Source organism: Lepidochelys kempii, chromosome 4, assembly GCF_965140265.1.
Source record: "Lepidochelys kempii isolate rLepKem1 chromosome 4, rLepKem1.hap2, whole genome shotgun sequence".
NCBI lineage: Eukaryota > Metazoa > Chordata > Testudines > Cheloniidae > Lepidochelys > Lepidochelys kempii.
In genome coordinates, this window is record NC_133259.1 from 7,321,984 (window position 1) to 7,343,424 (window position 21,441).

Genomic DNA, 21,441 nt, shown 5'->3' on the forward strand with positions numbered 1-21,441 from the left:
GGCGAAAGTTGGACTGAATGTAAAAGGCCAGAAGGGAAGAAATATGAAGGATCAGATTTTCAAAAGAGCTCAGTTCCCATTTAGACACATGGGGGGAGACTTCTTCCCCTGACTGATTTGTGCTCCTAATCTTTGAAAATCTCCTCTCTAATTGAGAACAACAGGAGTTTCTGAGTCCGTTTGAAAATCTGGCCCAAAGAAACCATCACCCTCAGCTTGTGGAGCTGCAATGATTTACGCCTATCACCTAATCAACTACATTAGTTCAAATAGTGTTATCATGAATTAGAAACTGCCCAGATCACATGTTTGCAATATAACACACCTTCAGGGTTGCACTCCTATGTAATAATAATAATAAAGAAAATCAATAATAGGCTTTTTCCATGGACTGAGGAGTGGGAAGGTACTTTCACAAGAATTGTTGTTATTATTATTTGAGAAGCATTGAAGCTACTGGCAGAGTAACTACTCATCAGTTTGAGTAAGAGGTTCACAGTGCAGTCCTTGAATTGATTGGCTTCCTGCTGCCTGTGTTAAATAGCAGTGATAGAGATTTGAATATACTCTAGTGCAGAAAAGGTAAAAATGCTTTAAATAAGTAACACCTCCCTCTTTTCATCTATAGATCCCACAGCACTTCACGAAAGTTTTGTAAAGTCTGACCCTAGATTTATAGAAGGGCTACAGTAGTACTTCACATGTTCAAGTCTACTTACAATTGTTAACTAATTAATTCTCACAACACCCTAGTGCAGAAGGAGAAGTATTATACAGCTGGGAAACTGGGCCAGAGAGCTGGGGTGGGCTATGTCCACATGGTTGGCAAAGAGAAAAACCTTCAGGTTCCAAACCTTGTGCTCATTCCTCCAAACTACAAAAGTGCCTGGCGTCAATGGATTAACCAAGCAAGATTAAAAATTGTGTGTGTCATGTAGTAGAGGACTGAGGAAAGCAATAAAATTGTTGAAATATTACTGACTAAAAAGGGAAGTTATAATTAAACCACTCATTTGGGCCTCAATCCTGCAAAGATTTATGCATATGCTTAACTTTACACACACGAGTACTCCCATTGAAGTCAATCGGGACTATTTTATGCATAAAGTTAGCCATGTTCTTAAGTCTTTGCAGGATCGGGGCCTTATTGCATAACAGAATCAACTGATTCTACTGGATACCAACTGACCATTTGCTGAAGAAATCTCAATTGTTATTCATTATTCTTAGTACCATGCAAAGCCAGAAATAGGAGCTGAGTCACAAATGCATATATGTATTTTAAATCTTCCCTTACTATGGCCATTATGAAAGTGCATCTTTTCTTCTTCTGGATCTTGTTTAGCTTTGCTGTATCCACATCGCCTGGAACAGAATAAGCTTCGATCAATCAGATATCCGAAACCATTTCATTAAGTCACTCACATGAAGCACAAGAACCCAGAACAGATTCACAGGGAGCCAACATACCTAAGTCTATCTGCAGAAATGGTATGCCAGTGTTATGTCATCAAAATATTCCCCTTTGTCTTTTATTTATTGAGAAGGAGGTTTTTTGAATTTGTCAGAGGGACACTCCCTTGCGCTTAGCAGCAGTAGATCTCAAAATGCTTTACAAAGGAGAGCAGTATCACTATCCCCATTTCACAGATGGGGAAACTGAGGCACGGAGTAGTGTAATGATTTGCCCAGGGTCACCCAGCAGGCCAGTGGCAGAGCAGGAATAGAATGTTATTCTCCTGAGTCCCAACACTGTGCACTAGCCACTAGGCCACAGTGCCTCCATCTACAAGGCCCACTGACTTTCAATTGGAAGTGTGCCCCTAAATCCTTTGGTTTTTTTTAAAAATCCCAGTTGAAAATATTGTTAATTTTTGCTATTATTAAAAAGAAAGGGATAAGGAGGAACAGGAAAGACAATTGGCAGGAATGTGATAAAACACAACAATCATGGTTAGCATTTATACAGCACTTTTAGATCTTAGACTCTTTATAAGGGAGACCAGCTGCCGTTATCTCCATCTTACAGATAGGCCAAAAGGAGGGAGCACAAAGTGAATGGGACTTGTCCAGCGGACCCTTGCCACCTTCACAGATTGTTCATGCAGTCCCAGAACTTAAGTGTGTTTTCTGGGCAGCTCCAGCCTTTATGCACGGGCACCATCGCACACGCATTCCCTTCTTGGCGTGTTAGTCACCTGACCCGCACGAATCCTGAGATTAGTGTTTGGCTGCTTCTGCCTCGGCATGACCACCACTTGCTTGTGCGGCTCCCCCTCCCTCTTGCTGGCGCTCTGGGATTACGTGGATACCTCAGCTGCTGCCGTTACGGAGATGGAATCAATGGAGCGCGACATGGGCACAAGGGCGCGTGGTGGATGACAGGATCAGGGCAAATATGTATTCTGAACATACAATATCTAGCTGGTACCAGAGTTTTTCAAACTCATCACCTATGAACCAAGGATCTTATCCATGTGGGTGGGATCCTCCCTATAAAAATCTGCCTGTAAGGTGGCGTACAGGCTGCAGGAGGAAGGCAGGCTACCTGTACATGGCCAGCATGCAGTTGTAGCACCTCTGGCAGGCACCCTGGGTCTCAAACCCATGTAGGAGCCAAGAAAAGCCTTACCCTCTGTACCACCGTACTGCAAGGTTTGATGAGGGAACCGTAGCTAGCACCCCAACTTCCAGAGGCTCCACCCTCTGACTCAGCAGGGTCAGGTGACTAGCAGTGGATTGCTGATTGGACATCACCAGCTATAAAGCTTCCTGTTCCTTTCCCACCCCTTGTCTGAGCAACTAGTTGCTAGCTTGGTCTGCTGATGACGACCAGCCTGCTGAGACCAAGTTCCTGCCTGGTTGCCTGGTTCTCACTCCTGTTTCCTTGCTCTCCAGTTGCTGACTCTGGCGTTGACCCTTGGTGTGACTTCTGGCTCAAGTTTAACCCGCAGGCATGGCTCCTGCCTCTTCCTCTAGCTGTGGCCTATGGCATGACTCCTGACCATGACCCTGACTCTACTTTAGGCTCTGACCTCTAGGTCAGACCGTCCATGTTCTGAGCCCCGGCAACCTCTGTAAATGGTTCTTAATAAACAGACAGTTTAGCTTTAGAAACATGGAGTCCTGATATCCTCCAGCACATGACACATGAAACATGGTGGCAGCAGTCAGTCTAGTGAGACCCACAGCGAGATGAACAAGCCAAGAAACCAGCACTCCGAGCAAAACAGCAGCTGTGCTCTCCATATGGTGTCTCACGAAAGTCAATCTACGTGGTTGCAAGGGTCCAACCCACAGATCCAAAGGCCACATCAGGGCCTAAGAGCATTGTAAGGAGGCTAGTGGGAAAGCACGTTACCCCCGGGAGGTTGGGAGGCAGGGGAAGGAAGGAAGGAGGCCGTGGAGCTCATGGAAACAAAAGGGAGGCAGAGAAGAGAAAATGATAGAGAGGGTTGGAGGAAAGGCATGTTGAGAGACTATGGTTGGAGTGAGCTGAGGGTGGTGGGGCTGGCAGGTGACAGGTGGAGTCTCCAGTAAGCAACGAAGCCCACAGAGCAGAGCACCACCATGGCAATGGTCAGGGAACTGTGACCAGCAGAGAGCAGCTAGCACTGAAATCAGAGGGTAATTTGGTAGCCAGGTGGAAGTCACTGTGACATGGAGTCCAGTGGAGTCCAGTCCATGGCTACGTATGTCCAGGGCAGAAGTGACTAGTCTCTCTGATAAGGCCAGAAGCCTCTGCCATTCCCTCCTGGGTCTGCTGATAACGGATATGGGCCGAGGCACTTTCCTGATGATTGGTGGATCTTTATAACCTGCCTTAGGCTGTATGCAGTAGGAAGAGGCCTAAACCCAAGTCTGCAGTCTATCTACTGGTAAACAATATGCTGACATCGTTTTGGAAAACACTGGGCATGCTGCACCAGCCTCATTAAAATATACACTCATCCTGAACTTATTTGTCCTCTTTTATAGGCGAATCAAAATTAACAATTTGTATTTTCCTAAAGATCCACATATTGTCAGTTGTTTATTTTAACATCCAATCATAAGCCACAGGGCACCATCTGGTATTCTCTGGCTAGCTGGCTTAGTTGAGCTTCTGCTAGGGAATTATGGGAGTTTGACTTAGTCTCCAGCAGTTCCCTTGCGCTCCCCAAAGTATCCTAAAAGGCCCTTTGAAATTTCCTAGAATCATCTGCTTAGGGCTACTGTGCCACGAGATGTGAGGCATTAGCAGTGTAGTACAGGAGTAGTGTGGACGTGAGGCAAAACTGAAATGGTCCTTAGCTCAAAACCGCAAGGCAAATCTTGCTTTTGGGCTTACAGTGGTGGCTGTCCACCTATTCAACCAGCAATTGTTCAATTTTCTAGTGTAGACAAGCCTTCCATTTCATAAGAAAGTTAATCAAATCCTGCATTTCTTGCATGCCCCAAACTCCACCCAGTGGGTGAACGCCATACTTCAGTGGGAGTTTTGGGTTCACCAGATCCAAAACAGAGCTGGTTGGAAAATGTTGCATATTTTCCCCACAGAAAATTTAAATTCCTTGTCAAAACTTGAAACACCCCCAAACTGAGTTTTGGTTGCGTGTTGGCAAACCAAAATATTTTCAGTTGGAAACTACCAAAAAATGAAATATTGGTATTGCAAAAAGTTTAATATTTTCACCTGAAAATTGCCCCAAAATGAAGTATTTTTTATTTTCTAATACAATCTTTTCAGTTCTGTGCATTTCAGTTTTTGGATAAAAAAATTTCAAGGAAGGCAGGCAATTTTCATGAAATTTTTAGTTAATCAAAATCCCAATTATCCATTCAAAAAAAGGGCTGTTTTCCAACTAGCTTTGTTTTCAGGAAAAGCATGTGTAAACCCTTCTCCTGTTTACCTTTAAAAAGCAAACATGCTCCTTTCTCTGTCAGACTCAAATCTCTCATCTGAATCCTTCATCTGTAAGTACTCTTTCCTAATGCTACCTTTCTCATTAAACGGGGCTCCTGAAAATGTAATTGTATGGAGATGCCTACTATAAAATTGGAAATAAAACCTTTAATCCCTCACACAGAGTGATCTAAGAATACATTGGTGCAAAGTGGCTAATGTTTCACTTAGCTAGGGTGATATTCAGAGAGTTATTTTCGGTTGTGGCCATCTCTGGCGTTCTATAACATATGCAGCAGCATGTCACGTGAACATATAAAACAGGCTCTGGAACCCCTGAAAGCACCATTAAAACAAGCCTCAACAAAAGGCACCAAGTAAAACTGAAGCTGGTGTATGACCGGGTCTCAAGTAATGATTCAGCATTGCTAACAACCCATTATAGAAAACCTGTCCATTACATGTTATCTTCTGTATCTGTCACCAATACGCAGTCTTAACCAGTCCGATAAATAAGCAATAAAACCCCCATTCTTGGCTTAAATTGTACTTCTTCTCGTCTGGAATTTTAACAGTTTTTTTTTTTTACAAGAAAGAGGCATAGTGTTCTTTCTTTATTTCTCCCCACCTTTGTATTGAAATTATATTTGATCTATTCCATCCAAAAATATGTGATTTCAGGATAATCAGTCATGACATGCCTTTCAATATTGATCTTCTCCCACATATGTGTTGTTATTGACAAGTAAAAGTATCCAAATATTCTGTTTTTAAAAGACATGGCAGGGGGGAGGGGCTGACGGGAATGGTTGTTGTATAATTTGATTTTCACATGTGCATTTATGTTTAATATTGATTGTAAAAGATGCAAAGCAAAGATACCTGATGGACTTTCATCAGTGTAATTTGATGGCGGCTGTAGATAATATAGATTGTGTACATCTTTTCTATATCACATATCGTGAAGATATAAAGACATTGTTACCCCCTTCCTCTCCCACTGATCTGAAGAAATTGGACAAGACACTCAGTAAATCTGTAAAGCTCCTGGATCTCCACTGATTTACATCTGCTGAGGATCTGTATCTGTATCAGTATCTTGAAAGCAACGTCCCCCCTGCAATATTATGTCGGTAGGTCCCATCACACGGAAGAGTAAGACCTCAATCATAGCTTGCAGTGTTTTTTAATAAAAGTATAAGAGGGGAAAAAAAGACATTTAGATTTTAAATATTCTTATGGCATCGTGTCTGATATAAAACCTACTTCCACACTGGCAAGCAGCTCATAAAATATTTATTGGGCAGATTATAAAAGTGAGGTTGTAAAATGATCCTTATACGGGTTTATAACATAAAGTGGAATGGAAGAAAGATGAAGAATATGATTGGGAAAAGGTGGGACTGAACCACTGAATGTTACCTAGCATAATGTAAGTCACTTCACAAGAGCAAAGACAGAGAGATTATCTCTCTCATTGGGATAACCTGTTTGTTGTCTGTAGTGTCTGTGTTTATGGTATACTTGCTCCTTGACTGAAATATACTGTGTGGTCTGTTCGTTGTGGGACCGTGTGCTGACTCTCTGTGTGCTGAGCCTAGCAGCCTGCTAGGCAAGGCCTAGGGCTACTCAGGAAGACCAGAGCTTTAAAAAGCCCGCTCCTAAGTGACCAGAGGAACTAGCAAACAGAAGCGGGTAACAGGGGTGTTTCGCAAGAGAGTTTAGAGGCAGGAGTCGGGGGGGGGGGGCACTAGATACACTTAACATTCTTTAAACTTAAAGCCAAACACCCCCTGATAAAAACAAAACAAAGGAACAAGCTGCAGGAGTAAACAGATAACGCACCAACGGGGGGGGTATCCAGTTTATTGTACTCAATGCAGCATGCATGGGCAGGTGGCATATGTGTGCATTTGGTGCAAGGAGCTCCTGGCCCTCAGAGACCGTGTACAGGCTTTGGAGGAGCTGAGGGAGACAGAGAGGTACATAGATGAGACTTTTTGGGACACACTAGAAAGGTCCCACCCCTAGTCTGACAGACTCTATGCTGTTGAGGAGGATGAAAGTCTCAGGAAAAAGAACATCCAACTGGAGCAGAGGGAAATTATTCCACAGTTGGGACCCTCCTTCCAGATGATGTCATGATATTCTCTCGTACTGAGGATACCTTTCCGGGAGAGGGAACTCCAGTTATTAGGAAAAGACAGGTAACAGTTATGAGGGATTTGATGATTAGAAACATAGATAACTGGGTTTGCGATGACCAGGAGAACTGCATGGTGACTTGCCTGCCTGGTGTGAAGGTTGCAGATCTCTCAAGATATCTAGATAGACTTATGTGTAGTGCTGGGGAGGAGGCGGTGGTCGTGGTACATGTAGGTACCAATAATATAGGGAAGGATAGGAGAGAGGTCCTGGAGGACAAATTTAGGCAAGAAATTGAAGTCCAGGACCTCCACGGTTGCACTCTCTAAAAGCTTCCAGTTCCACAGGCAGGATCAGTTAGACAGGCAGCACTGCGGGGTCTCAATGCGTGGATGAGACGATGGTGTAGGGAGGAGGGGGTTTAGATTTATTAGGAACTGGGGAAACTTTTGGGAGCCTATACAGGAAGGATGGGTTCCACCTAAACCAAAATGGAACCAGATTGCTGGCACTTAACATTAAAAAGGTCGTAGAGCAGTTTTTAAAGCTAAGGGCTGGGGGAAAACCGATAGGTGCAGAGGAGCAAGTGGTTCGGACAGAGACATCCCTTAGGGGAGGCTCTATTAATGAAAATTCTTTATGTCCTAGTAAGGAGGAGAGGATGGAAGATGATAAGATACAGGTAGGATCTGATGAGAAACAGTCAAATGAAAAAAAAGTCCCATTCAATTACCTCATGTAATGGCAGACAGCTAAAAAGTGACAAGGTTTTTAAGTGCTCATATACCAATGACAGAAGTCTAAATAATAAGATGGGTGATCTAGAGTGCCTTGTATTAAATGAGGATATTGATATAACAGACATCACAAAAACCTGGTGGAATGAGGATAATCAATGGGACATAGTAATACCAGGGTACCAAATATATTGGAATGACAGAACAGGTCATACTGGTGGGGGAGAGCCACTATATGTGAAAGAAAGCATAGATCAAATGAAATAAACATCTTAAATGAACCAAACTGTACCATAGAATCTCTATGGATAGTAATTCCATAGAATAAGACTATAGTGGTAGGGATATACTACCTACCACGTGACCAGGATGGTGAAAGTGACTGTGAAATACTCAGGAAGATTAAAGGGGCTATTAAAATAAAAAAAAACCTCAGTAATAATGGGGGATTTCAACTATCCCCATATTGACGGGATACATGTCACCTCAGGACGGGATGCAGAGATAAAGTTTCTTGACACCTTAAATGACTGCTCCTTGGAGCAGCTAGTCCTGGAACCCACAAGAGGAGAGACAATTCTTGATTTAGTCCTCAGTGGAGAACAGGATCTGGTCCAAGAGGTGAATATAGCTGGACCGCTTGGTAATAGTGACCATAATATAATTAAATATAACATCCCTGTGGTAGGGGAAACACCACAGCAACCCAACACTGTAGCATTTAATTTCAGAAAGGGGAACTACACAGAAATGAGGCGGTTGGTTAAACAGAAATTAAAAGGTACAGCGCCAAAAGTGAAATCCCTGCAAGCTGCATGGAAACTATTTAAAGACACTATAATATAGGTTCAGCTTAAATGTATACCCCAAATTAAAAAACATAGTAAGAGAACCAAAAAAGTGCCATGTGGCTAAACAACAAGGTAGAAGAAGTAAAAAGACATCCTTTAAAAAGTGGAAATTAAATCCTAGTGAGGAAAATAGAAGGGAGCATGAACTCTGGCAAATGAAATGTAAAAATATAATTCAGCAGGCCAAAAAAGAATTTGAAGAACAGCTAGCCAATGAGTCAAAAAGTAATAGCAAAAAAATTTTAAGTACATCTGAAGCAGGAAGCCTGCTAAACAACCAGTGGGGCCACTGGACAATCAAGATGCTCAAGGAGCACTCAAGGATGATAAGGCCATTGTGGAGAAAATAAATGAATTCTAGCATCGGTCTTCACGGTTGAGGATGTGAGGGAGATTCCCAAACCTGAGCCATTCTTTTTAGGTGACAGATCTGAGAAACTGTCCCAGATTGAGGTGTCTTTAGAGGCACTTTTGGAACAAATTGATAAACTAAACAGTAATAAGTCACCAGGACCAGATGGTATTCACACAAAAGTTCTCAAGGAATTCAAATGTGAAATTGCAGGACTACTAACTGTAGTTTGTAACTTATCATTTAAATCGGCTTTGTACCAAATGACTGGAGGATAGCTAATGTGTTGCCAATTTTTAAAAAGAGTTCCAGAGGTGATCCTGGAAATTACAGGCCAGTAAGTCTGACTTCAGTATTAGGCAAATTGGTTGAAACTATAGTAAAGAACAAAATTGTCTGACACATAGATTAACATAATTTGTTGGGGAAGAGTCAACATAGTTTTTGTAAAGGGAAAACATGCCTCACTAGTCTACTAGAATTCTTTGAGGGGGTCAACAAGCATGTGGACAAGGGGGATCCAGTGGATATAGTGTACTTAGATTTTCAGAAAGCCTTTGACAAGGTCCCTCACCAAAGGCTTTTAAGCAAAGTAAGCTGTCATGGGATAAGAGGGAAGGTCCTCTCATGGATTGGTAACTGGTTAAAAGATAGGAAACAAAGGGTAGGAATAAATGGTCGATTTTCAGAATGAAGAGAGGTAAATAGTGGTGTCCCCCACGGGTCTGTACTGGGACCAGTCCTAGTTAACATATTCATAAACAATCTGGAAAAGGGGTAAACAGTGAGGTGGCAAAATTTGCAGATGATACAAAACTACTCAAGATAGTTAAGTCCCAGACAGACTGCGAAGAGCTACAAAAGGATCTCTCAAAACTAGGTGACTGGGCAACAAAATGGCAGATGAAATTCAATGTTGATAAATGCAAAGTAATGCATGTTGGAAAACATAATTCCAACTATACATATCAAATGATTGGGTCTAAATTAGCTGTTACCACTCAAGAAAGAGATCTTGGAGTCATTGAGGATAGTTCTCTGAAAACATTCACACAATGTGCAGCGGCAGTCAAAAAACAGAATGTTGGGAATCATTAAGAAAGGGATAGATAATAAGACAGAAAATATCATAATATAAATTCATGGTACACCCACATCTTGAATACTGCATGCAGATGAGGTCACCCCATCTCAAAAAAGATATATTGGAGTTGGAAAAGGTTCAGAAAAGGGCAATACAAATTATTAGAATTATGGAACGGCTGCCATATGAGGGAAAATTAATAAGACTGGGACTTTTCAGCTTGGAAAAAAAATAACTATGTGAGGATATGAGTGAGGTCTAAAAAATCATGATTGGTGGGGAGAAAGTAAATAAGGAAGTGTTATTTACTTCTTCTCATAACACAAGAACTAGGGGTTACCAAATGAAATTAATAGGCAGCAGGTTCAAAACCAACAAAAAGAAGTATTTTTTCACACAACACACAGTGAACCTGTGGAACTCCTTGCCAGAGGATGTTGTGACGGCCACGTCTATAACAGGGATAAAAAAAGAACTAGATAAGTTCCTGGAGGTTAGGTCCATCAATGGCTATTAGCCAGAATGGACAGGGATGGTGTCCCTAGCCTCTGTTTGCCAGAAGCTGGGAATGGGCAACAGGGGATGGATCACTTGATGATTACTTATTCTGTTCATTCTCTCTGGGGCACCTGGCATTGGCCACTGTTGGAAGACAGGATACTGGGCTAGATGGACCTTTGGTCTGACCAGTAAGGCCGTTCTTATGAGATGTCAGGTGAATAATACCTGTCCTTCTTGGATGAAGGGGACACTTGGCCCCTGACCTTGCCCATGCACATCTTCACCTTGTCATGTGTTGTTCGTTATGTGATACCGCATAGGCCTGCAGCCACCCAGAGAGGCACCTAGTGAAAAAAGCATGGGTGTGGGAGAAGGAATTTTTTTGTTGTCATCTTGGTCCTACCACAATGGCCACAATCCAACCTATAACGGAGTCAATGGACAGACTCCCAGTGGGCTGGATCGGGTGCTGTGGGCCCAGGTTCAGCAAAGTCCTTGCACACGTAAAGCTATCCCTGTTCAGCAAAGCACTTCAGCCCATGCCTATGTACTTGGCAGAAGAGGGATGTGACTACTCCCATGTCTCAGGTTAAATGCTTTTCTGAGCCTTAACCACCCTGTGCCGAGTTCCTCTGTCTACAGGGTTTTGTAAGACTGAGTCAGGGGAGTGTAAAACACCATGGGGTTCATGCAGCTGCCCATACCCACCATGGAAATGGGGAAAAGGAGCAAGAAGAAGGGGGAGAAGGCCATGGAGTTCACAAGAGTGGGTGCTATGCCTCTAAGGAATGCCCCCAAAGCATCTCTCCCCAGCAAGCAGGGGATCTGTGAGTGGAATCTGGGGTGACACTGAATCCTTGTCACAGCAACATTAGCTCCAACTTGAACATTCACAGTGTCACTTTCTTTTAAAAGTTGAGATTATTACAGACTGCACCATCTTTCAAGGACACCGGACCCTCACTAGAACACACGTCTATATAGCACAAGTTCGCATATAACCCGGTCGTGGCCATGAATCCCAAATTTAATTACTTTACTTGGAATTCATTTTAACACGGTCCCCACTATAACATGGTCCCCGTGTTAATGCCGTACTGTGCATGGATCCCAAATCCTGCGTTCTAGCGAGGGTCCGGGGTATTTTTCTCCGTAGAGCAGATTATTGTTAGTTAATATTTGTACTGTGGTAACGCCTAAAGGTGACAGTTAGGGATCGGGACTCTGTGGTGGAAGGTACTAGGCACCTATAATAAAAAGACAGTTCCTGTCCCAAAGAGCATACAATATATGGCCTTGATCTTGCAAAGACTTACGTGCATGCTTAACTTTAGGCACTGACTTGCAGTCAATGGCATCTCCCACTGACTTGGATGGGGCTAGAATTTCACCTTGTCAGTAGTCCCATTGACCTTAATGCATAAGTCTTTGTAGGATTAGGGCCTACGCAATGTTGAGTTGTCATTTTATAAGTGGGTTTTTATTAAGGACCAAGGAATTATTGTGTACACTGGGGTAACACTCAATTAAAAATCTTTATATAAGGTGTTAAGCAACAAACCCAGCCGTATATGTTCCATGGCACTAATGCATTCCACACCCACTGACACAACAGTCGGGGCTTTCTCTGCCTGGTTTTAATCACTTGGCTTCAGCTTGGCAGCTCTGGTTGTACATGGAGATGATCAGTGGAGGGGTTTCCCTGCTTATGTGACAATAACTTTATGCTGGGCTAAACACACCCAGAGATTGAAAGGCCAGAGAAAATCTTTGCTCCACTGAGGTCAATGGCAAAACTCCCTGGTGTTTAGAAGCCCCTGATGTAGTTATTACCTTAAAAACACAGAGGACCCTCTTATTATTATTATTATTATTCATCCTTGTCTAAAATGCATGCTCCTCCGACTGAAAGGTGCTCTCCATCTTCCCATCCACCTTCCTCCTTTCCGTCTTGCATTCACCCCATCCCTTGGGAGGAGTACCCACAAGAAGTCATTTTTGTTCCACTGGGTTAGATTCCCAGCTGGTGTCACGTGATGTAGTTCACACCAGCTGAGAATCTGGCCCATTACATGTCCTCTGAAACCCCCCCTGCATACTGCTCTAGAAGTGCTCCCGCCTGGATAGTGGCATCAGAAAAGGACATTAGTTGTTTCTCAGTTCTTGAGGGTGGCTAGACTGTGGGGCTAAGAAATGGCACAGTGTGATGTGTGGCTCAACTCATTCACAGAGCAAATACACGGCTTTCCCTGAAAGTGGTGGCTGTCTGAAGCATAGGGCAAATTTCTCCAGGTTTTCACTACACCAACCTGGTGCACTTTGTAAACTTCAATAACCATACCTGAAAGGGTGTCTCTGCTGTGCTCCGCTGCTAACAGCTGCAGACTCATGGGCTTTCTCAGCAATTTTCCCACCCGAATTGGCCCACTCTGTGCCGTACTATTCTGTATTTGACCTCAGATTGACTGGGAAGTCTTACAAAGGAAGTTTTGAAAATACAGCAGATGTATTTTTAGCTTTTATTCTTTCCCTCTCATTGCTTTGGATGGCTCTTTGCCTTCCGCAAGAACAACTAAAAATAATTTAAACAAGAGACCGTTTCCCTCCCCTCCTTGGCAGGAAGCGGACTCTGAAGTGATCTCTTGTCAATCTCTTTAAAGAGGCTGCCCTGCCTTCCTTTAGCACGGTTGATAGTATCTGTGCCTGGAAGCCACTTCTCCCATTGTCTCCTTTGCTGCTACATTATTCTCCCTACAGTGCAGTAGTAAACTTAGGGATGATTTAGAGACAGCACTTTCCATCTCAGCCAGTCTCTCCTCTATATCTCGTGCCCTTCTTTCTTTTTTTCCTCCCTCCCATATATTTTGGTAAATAAAATGGGCACGATCATTCTGATTTCCTGGGCTCTTGAGCACCTTCTACCCTTCTGAATAGGCATGTCCAGAGCTTCCAGTCACTGATAACCCTTCATTTTACGCCTCATTGAGGAAATCAGGGCTCAAAGCATAAAGTAATAATGCCTGCATTTCTGCAGTACCTGGTACAGATGGGCCATCAACCTATTGGAATCTTTCTTTTGACATCATCATGGCAAAACAGACTAGTTCAAACAATAACTAAATATACCCACAGGACATGTGGCAGCCAAACACTTCAGACTGAGCTGCTGAGTCCAGTATTTCATTGCCAAGCATTCAAGAATCATAAGGCTTCATCAAAAATTATGATGTGTTAAAAAATAATACAACTGGGGTTCTTTTTATTTCCCTTTTGGTTTTTGAGCCTGTCAGACTCATGTTTTCAAGCTTTGCACTGCAACCAAGAGGGCTAGGAAAGCTAAGAGTCTCACATAATCACAAAAAGAAAAGGAGGAATTGTGGCACCTTAGAGACTAACCAATTTATTTGAGCATAAGCTTTCATGAGCTGCAGCTTACTGCATCCGATGAAGTGAGCTGTAGCTCACGAAAGCTTATGCTCAAATAAACTGGTTAGTCTCTAAGGTGCCACAAGTCCTCCTTTTCTTTTTGAGGATACAGACTAACACGGCTGCTACTCTGAAACCTCACATAATCACATGACTCCAGGAGCTGGGGCTTTAAGAAAAAACATCCATCATAGATAGACTGGCAATAAATTCATGAGAATCGGCAACAAAACACTTCACAGGTGTTTTCTGTTTCTTGTACCCGTGTAAACTCAATAGACCTGATCCTTTTCTCAAATATGAATATTTGTACTGCCACAAACTGGAATAATTTGTGTTTAAGGAAAATATTAAAAGAACCCACCAAAATCCAGGAGTTTTGGAAGGTCTGTAAACCCTCCAGTCACAGGGCATGAGCCAACTGAGGTCAGATGGAAACTTTCTTGGAGGAAAGTTAGCCCATAAATGCTACTGTAGAGTTTTTACACCTTCATCTGAAGCATCTGGGGTGCCCATGGTCAGAGACAGAATACTGGGCTAGATGGACCATGTGTCTGATCCACTCTGGCAAATCTTATGTCTCACCCAGAAGACTACACAATGACTAAACTGTAGCTCTGCAGAATCTCGATGCTCCCCGGGACAGCTATGTGCATTTCCATTGTGTTTTCACAGCAAGGCCTGGCATGAGCAAAAGCGGGAAGTCTTAGCTCTCTGCTTCAGTTATTTATATCCTATGAACTCAGATGGACACTTCTTGAGTGTGATTTTATGAGTTGCTGTACAGGCTTAGCCAATTGGGAGCTGTCTGCCTGCACCCCCATCAGCTGATTCAGAAACCTAAAATACAAAGGTGTCAGAGTAACAGCCGTGTTAGTCTGTGTTCGCAAAAAGAAAAGGAGTACTTGTGGCACCTTAGAGACTAACCAATTTATTTGAGCATAAGCTTTCATGAGATGCATCCGATGTAGTGAGCTGTAGCTCACGAAAGCTTATGCTCAAATAAATTGGTTAGTTTCTAAGGTGCCATAAGTCCTCCTTTTCTAAAATACAAAATAGTTTTTGCTTCTCGAACGATCCAAATCTAATCCAAACATAGTAAAAGCACCGCTCATTTTATCAGTCAGCAGTGTGAGAGACCACATCGGAATGGACATTGCTTATGCAACTTGGAAAGGGACTGGGTAGCTTGTGGGACAGACTACCAGCCCTCAGTACAACGGATCATTGCTAGTAGTGGCATGGCACCGCGGAAAACAACACACACTTCACTTCACTGTCATGCATGCTACATGCCAGGAAACGCTGCAACCTTTACCCCTGTCTTTTGGAAACTAACCCCTTAGTGATGATAAGCAGGAAGTGTCCAGCACATGAGTCACATGATCTTTGGTTTTAGGATGACACATGACATTTTTGATATGCTGTCTGGGTCAATCCATCATGAAATAATAGGTCAGATTCTCCATGGGGACCCCGTTCTTTCTGGAGATGTATTATTATGCTTCAGATGAGGCTATTTCCTGTTGTTGAGACAGACAAGCTGAGTGCTGAGCACAGATGAGAAAGCGAATCCAGGCCAATACAAGAAAGAAAGATAAAGCCAGGCTAAGCACAGAAAACATTGAGGTAGGACATCAAAAGCAGGTGGGAACACTGACCATATTAGGCTTGGATACGCAACAGCACGCAGGGAAGAAGCCCACCCACAGCCATGATCGCAGCAACTGAAAAGCAAACAAAAAGGCCCAGGATAAGGCATAAATCCCACTGCCCTGGTAATGTGCAAATATACTTGCAGCACTTGCATATGCACGGTATGCATTTGGACCCTGAACAAGTGGGCTTCAAGATTTTCATTGCAGGAGCTATGAAATGGGGAGAGTTTCCTTGAGATATTGTACGGGCCCTGATCCTTTGAAGCATTTAAGCCTGGACTTTATTTGACTGATGTAAATATTGCCACTGGAGGAAGTGGGGCTACCCATGTGCTTAAAGTTAAGTGGGGGCCTGGGATGCAGGTGCTTGCGTGATTTTATCACACAACAACGTGTTCAGTCTGATCGTGCAGTTATCTGCTAATATAATGTTCAAAGAGGTATGAGCTTGGGTCCTTATTTTGCAGACACTTAGGAACTGTGTACAAGGAGCATTTGTGCACCCCAGCGGGGGTCAGACTTCTAGTCTGTCCCAGCATGCAGTGCACTAGCTGTCCGTGCAGATCCTGGAGGCACACACTAAAACTTCCCTGGTGCACACGGCGGTACTGGAGCACTGTTTGAAAACAGGACTCCAATAATGTGCACTAGGGAACTGTTAGTGCATGCCAGCAGGGTCCACATGGGCCAGTTAGTGTACAGCATGCTGATGCCCACTAGAATTAATACCCCAGCTGGTGCTCACTTACATACCGTGTTGACAAGCCCGTACACAAATGCATAACTTTATGTACTCCCATTGACCTCCATGGGACTATTCATGTGAGCAAAGTTATGCACATGCAGGAAGTGTTTGCAGGATTGGGGCTCTATTTGCATGAGTGCATATTCTGGGGTATCCCTTCTCCTTAGTGATTTGCTCAGAATGTGTATTCAAAGGACACTGTGTGAAGCCACAGCTCATTTGAAGAAGATTGGTGAGGAATTATTCCAGGCTAAACGGTTCACCTGGCATCAGTCTATTATGAGAAGCAGGATGTAACTCTGTCACTAGCACAGAAGATGCCCTTTGTTGCCAAACTCCACATAATATTAAAGTTGTGTATTGCAGAAAAGAATACAGTGCAGGAGAAATAAATAATGGGTCCGAGGTTCGCTGGGGTAAGTCAGTATAGTTCCATTTTCTTTAGCAGAGCTATGCCCAATATTTCTAGCAAAATTATCATAATGTGCACTTCATTTTTAAAAAATATTCCCTCTCCAGATTTTTAAAGTAAAATCTAATAGAACTTCTTATAAATTTTCTACCAGTAAAACAAGTTTCACACAGTGTTGCCAACTCTTGTAATTTTATTATGATGCTCACAATATTTGGTGTTTTTTCTTAAATCCCCAGCTCCTGGAGTCAGGTGATTATGTGAGACTCTCAGCTTTTCATTAAAATAATAAATGTCTAGCTGTCATGGCTATTGACACAACCTTGAAAATGCAAACACTAAGGGTTCAAAAACCAGAAACTAATAAGAAGAACCCAATATTTAAATGATTTTTAGGTCATGACTCACAATTTTTGAACATTTGGAGTAAGCAAGGCTAGATAAGACCTATGTAGCCCACTCCAGGCTGTAATAACTGAATGACTCTGTCTCTGTCTCTGTCTCTCTCACACTCACACACACACACACACACTTATTCCACCTTCTACAAAGGAATGAAAACTACCATTCTATAATAGTGTCACTATAGCCAGAATTTTCTGAAGTGTTCAGCAGCCAGAATCAGGATCAGATTTCCAAATCAGTTCAGTTCCCTCTTAGGGCATGTCTACACTGCAATTAAAAACTGGTGGCTGGCCCATGACAGCTCACTCTGGCTCATGGGGCTCGAGCTAAGGGCTGTTTAGTTGTAATGTAGACGTTTGGGCTAGTGCTGAAGTCTGGGCTACAAGACTCTGCAAAATGGGAGGGTCCCAGAGCTTGGGCCGCACCCTGAACCTGAACATCTACACTAAAATTAAAGAGCCCCTTAGCACAAGCACGTATCCCGAGCCAGCTGGCACAAGGGGATGTCTCATTGCAGTGTAGACACACCTTTAGACATCAAAAAACTGCCTAGATTCTCAAAAGAACCAAGCATGCTAGGTGCTCAATTTTTATGAAAATCTGGCCCTGAGCTCTTCTGAAAATATCGCCCCAACTGCAGACACTGAATACTTGTAACACCCTGAGTTCTTTGGAAAAAATTGCCCCCCATCCCCATTTCAGTGGCATTGCTCAGGTGTCAGTGAAGGTAGAATTTGTGCCTCAATGTTTTATAGAACTAAAATCTGTAATTTACAGGCAAGTTAAACAGTTATTTTTTTCAAAAAGAAAAGGAGTACTTGTGGCACCTTAGAGACTAACCAATTTATTTGAGCATAAGCTTTCGTGAGCTACAGCTCACTTCATTGGATGCTCACGAAAGCTTATGTTCAAATAAATTGGTTAGTCTCTAAGGTGCCACAAGTCCTCTTTTTCTTTTTGGGAATACAGACCAACACGGCTGCTACTCTGAAACCAGTTTTTTTTTCTAGACCTGTGCTGCACACCATTAAAAAAAAAAATAGGAGACTCCAACAGCTCAGAATGGTACGTATACCTTGCAGAACACCCACATCTGTTTTACATGTAAATTAAATTGATTCATGAGAGAACAGAATTAACTCCTTGGTCCTGGACATCAAAATTTCTTGATGGCAAAGAGCACAGATGCTTCCACTAGGGCAGTTAACGCAAAAGCAGGTTTTGTGATTGCTGATGTTTACTATAGTACCTATCATCTTGGTGGTGAGGCACTTGAAAGCCAGACAGTAGAGCAGCTGTCTTCTCCATTAGCTGGATCTTCTCACCAGACTTCAGAGGCTGTCTTAGCAGAGCACATTACAGCACACTAGCCTGACAACACAGGCTGAGCTGGCCCTTTAACAGGGCTCTGCAACCTCTCCAGATGGAAGGACTAGAAACAAGGGTCACACAGGAAGCATCTAATGAAGAACCAGGCCTGCTGGGAGAGATAAGGGCAGCCACGGTCCATCAGAAACATTCAGAAAGAGACTCAGGGCCTGGGAGGGAAAGGGTTGAGTGGATGTCACAGGGTTGCTGGTCTCTGTGAACAGATTGAGCCCAGCGCCTATGGACTAGAGCAGGTGAGCCTAATCCAGCTAATTAAAGAGTGTGGGGCTACACCTGGGCCTATAAAGGGCTGCTAATAGGCAGCTGAGGAAGAAAGAACAAGACAGGCTAAGCCCTGGTCAGTAAACACCACACTGGAGTAGAGCTAACTCCTGTGGTGGGTCCCTAGAGCAAGGGGGCCCAGGGGCTCAAGGAAGGAACCCTGTGGCTCCAAGAGGGGAGCAGAGCTGAAGGAGTCAAGGAAGCTGCCAGGAGTGGAGAGCCAGAGACCCCTGTGTGGGGTGAACTCGAAGCCTGGGGGCCAGGTATTGAGTTAAGACTGCCTTCTGCTTGTCTGTTATAAAAGAATAAACCTTGACTTGGACTGGATGTGGCATCACATGCTTGGAGATGGGGGTACAATGGCGGCCCCCTGGTGACAGTGAGTACACCATACAGCGAGACTCTCCTTTGCTCCCAGGCGGGGGCCTTGGGGAGTGCAGATCTGCAGAGAGCAGAAGCCAGCTACAAGGTTGGAGTGCGGGGGCGCTTACTGCCAGAAAGCCCTGGTGGGGACAGGGTAGTGAGCCAGCTAGGAAAGTCAGTTTGAAGTTCCTGGGGTGTTTTTTTTTTAATGTGATATTAATAAGGACCAGGCTCAGTGCCACCTGTAATCCCAGCTACGTGGGAGGCTGAGGCTGGCAGATCGCTCAGGGGTTCTGGGCTATGGTGCACTATGCCGATCAGGTGTCCGGTACCACTGACGGTCTGGCTGAAGGACGGGCTAGAACAACACGAACGACGTGTTCTGATCAGCATTCTCTCTGTGAGGGCTGATGGACCGATCGATCAAGTGATATTAATAAGCTGGACTCCAAAAGGTGGGAGAGTTATTGAGGAAAACAAGTGCAGAGCGACGTTTTCTTAAGTGGGGAAGCTGAGGTAAGGCCCACTTGATGGTAACACAGGTGTGGATGATCCAAAGCTCCCACTTTGGAGGAATGGCCATTGCCTCCTCTCTCGAGGCAGAGGGTAAAAGGCAGTATTTGCCAGTGATGCTGTCTGGAAACCCAGGAGCAACAATGGATGCACTAGGGAGAGCCCTGTGAATCTTTTTGGTGGGAGCAGGACATACACACACAGAGACCACCATTAATGTTGCTAGATGCTTCCCCCAGGCAATAAGCATCCCTGCCATCTTGGCTAAGTAGAGCAGCAGTTCTTACGTGCATTAGATGGCGAAACTTACGAACCTCAAGTTTCAGAAAAGCAAATGCTGTGCTACCAACATACAGCATATCAATATATTACAAACAATTGCATTGTCTAGGCACCAAATGAAGAAAATTGCTCAAGGAATACTTCTGTGTCAGGTGCACCAGTGAGTCCGCCTACTTCATTAATGAGCACATGTATTGCGTCTACCAACCAGAGTGTTACAGCTATTAATCAATATAGCTAGAGTCCTGCAAACTGACAGATAACACAAAGCCTGTTTGTTTTGCACCTTGAATATTTGTGGTGAGCTCAGATGCAACTATGAGTGTCTGCTGTACACAGTTCAGGTCCCTCAGAGTTATAAGTTAAGGAATTGATCATAAGAATCAAAAGCATTGTTCTTAGTTTTAACAAGCTATTCTTCCGAAGCCTACAACTGGAGAAGCAAGAATCTAATGTTAATGGAAGACTTTTTTCTAATATTGTAGCCAGCCCTAAGATGAGGGGTGATTATTTCATATATCTGTATAGCAGAAGGCCAACATGCTAACCTAGCTCCCACTGAGATGATACACTTCTCTCAAACATGAAAGGAACAACATTACATATTGCAAGCTGTTGGGAAAATATGTCCAGCTTGTCTTGTTTCAATACTCAGTTGTATTGCTATCCTTCTAACTTTCCTACTATGGGAATATATGATCCTTTTAGCACTACCTGCTAGGGCTTACCCAGTTTACATGTTCAGACATGTCACCAAGGTTTTTTTACAGTAACTGATAAGAACAAAAGATTGAGCAGATGACGTGTATGCAGTCAGAGAGAGAGAGAACAACTTTATAGGAAAGGCATTGTATTTTAAAAGACCACTTGGAAACATGTGCTTACAGAAAAAGAAATGTCATCTTATGCCTAGGTTATGGGTCTATTACAGGAGTGGGTGGGTGACGTACTATGGCTTCCAGTGTGCAGGAGGTCAGAATATATGATCACAATGGTCTTCTAAGGCCTTAAAGTCTATGCGATCCAAATAAGCCCCAAATATTTTTTCCCCTAGACAATAGGCCAAATTCTATACCCCTGGTGTATATCCAGTGGAGTTTATCTTCCATCTTCTCAAAGAACACCCAACAACATATTTGAAGTATGTGAAGCGCTGAGAGATAAATGGCCATGTTCTCTTCCATCCCCTATGCTTTATCCATTCTATAGCCAAGAAGAGACATTGTGAACTCTACAAAGTATTAAGGGTGGGATGTTCAACAGTGTGAACCAATGGCCTAACACTGCTCCCTCCGAGGTGAATGGAATCCCCGCTAACTTCAGTGGGAGCAGAGTTAGACTAACGCAAAACATTTTTTACAGTCCTACCCTAAATCTTTATTGCATGAATATCACAGTATTCACTGCATCCCCTCAGCTAACACAGGACTAT

At 43.4% G+C, this 21,441-nt stretch overlaps 1 protein-coding gene across 15 annotated transcripts in view; it reads right to left on the reverse strand.

Moving 5' to 3' along the window:
- The window catches only part of EPHA5 (EPH receptor A5), a 319,531-nt gene that overhangs the window by 48,644 nt on the left and 249,446 nt on the right, over positions 1–21,441 (reverse strand). For 8 of the 15 annotated variants that reach the window (XM_073340244.1, XM_073340243.1, XM_073340239.1 and 5 more), the window contains 2 exons: positions 15,643–15,708; positions 1,298–1,365 (listed from right to left, as the gene is read on the reverse strand). In XM_073340244.1, coding sequence (XP_073196345.1) covers positions 1,298–1,365; positions 15,643–15,708 — 134 coding nt within the window. Of the gene's footprint in view, positions 1–1,297; positions 1,366–10,820; positions 10,900–15,642; positions 15,709–21,441 lie in introns of those variants that run through there. The other 7 variants (XM_073340236.1, XM_073340246.1, XM_073340245.1 and 4 more) reach the window with 2 other exon arrangements.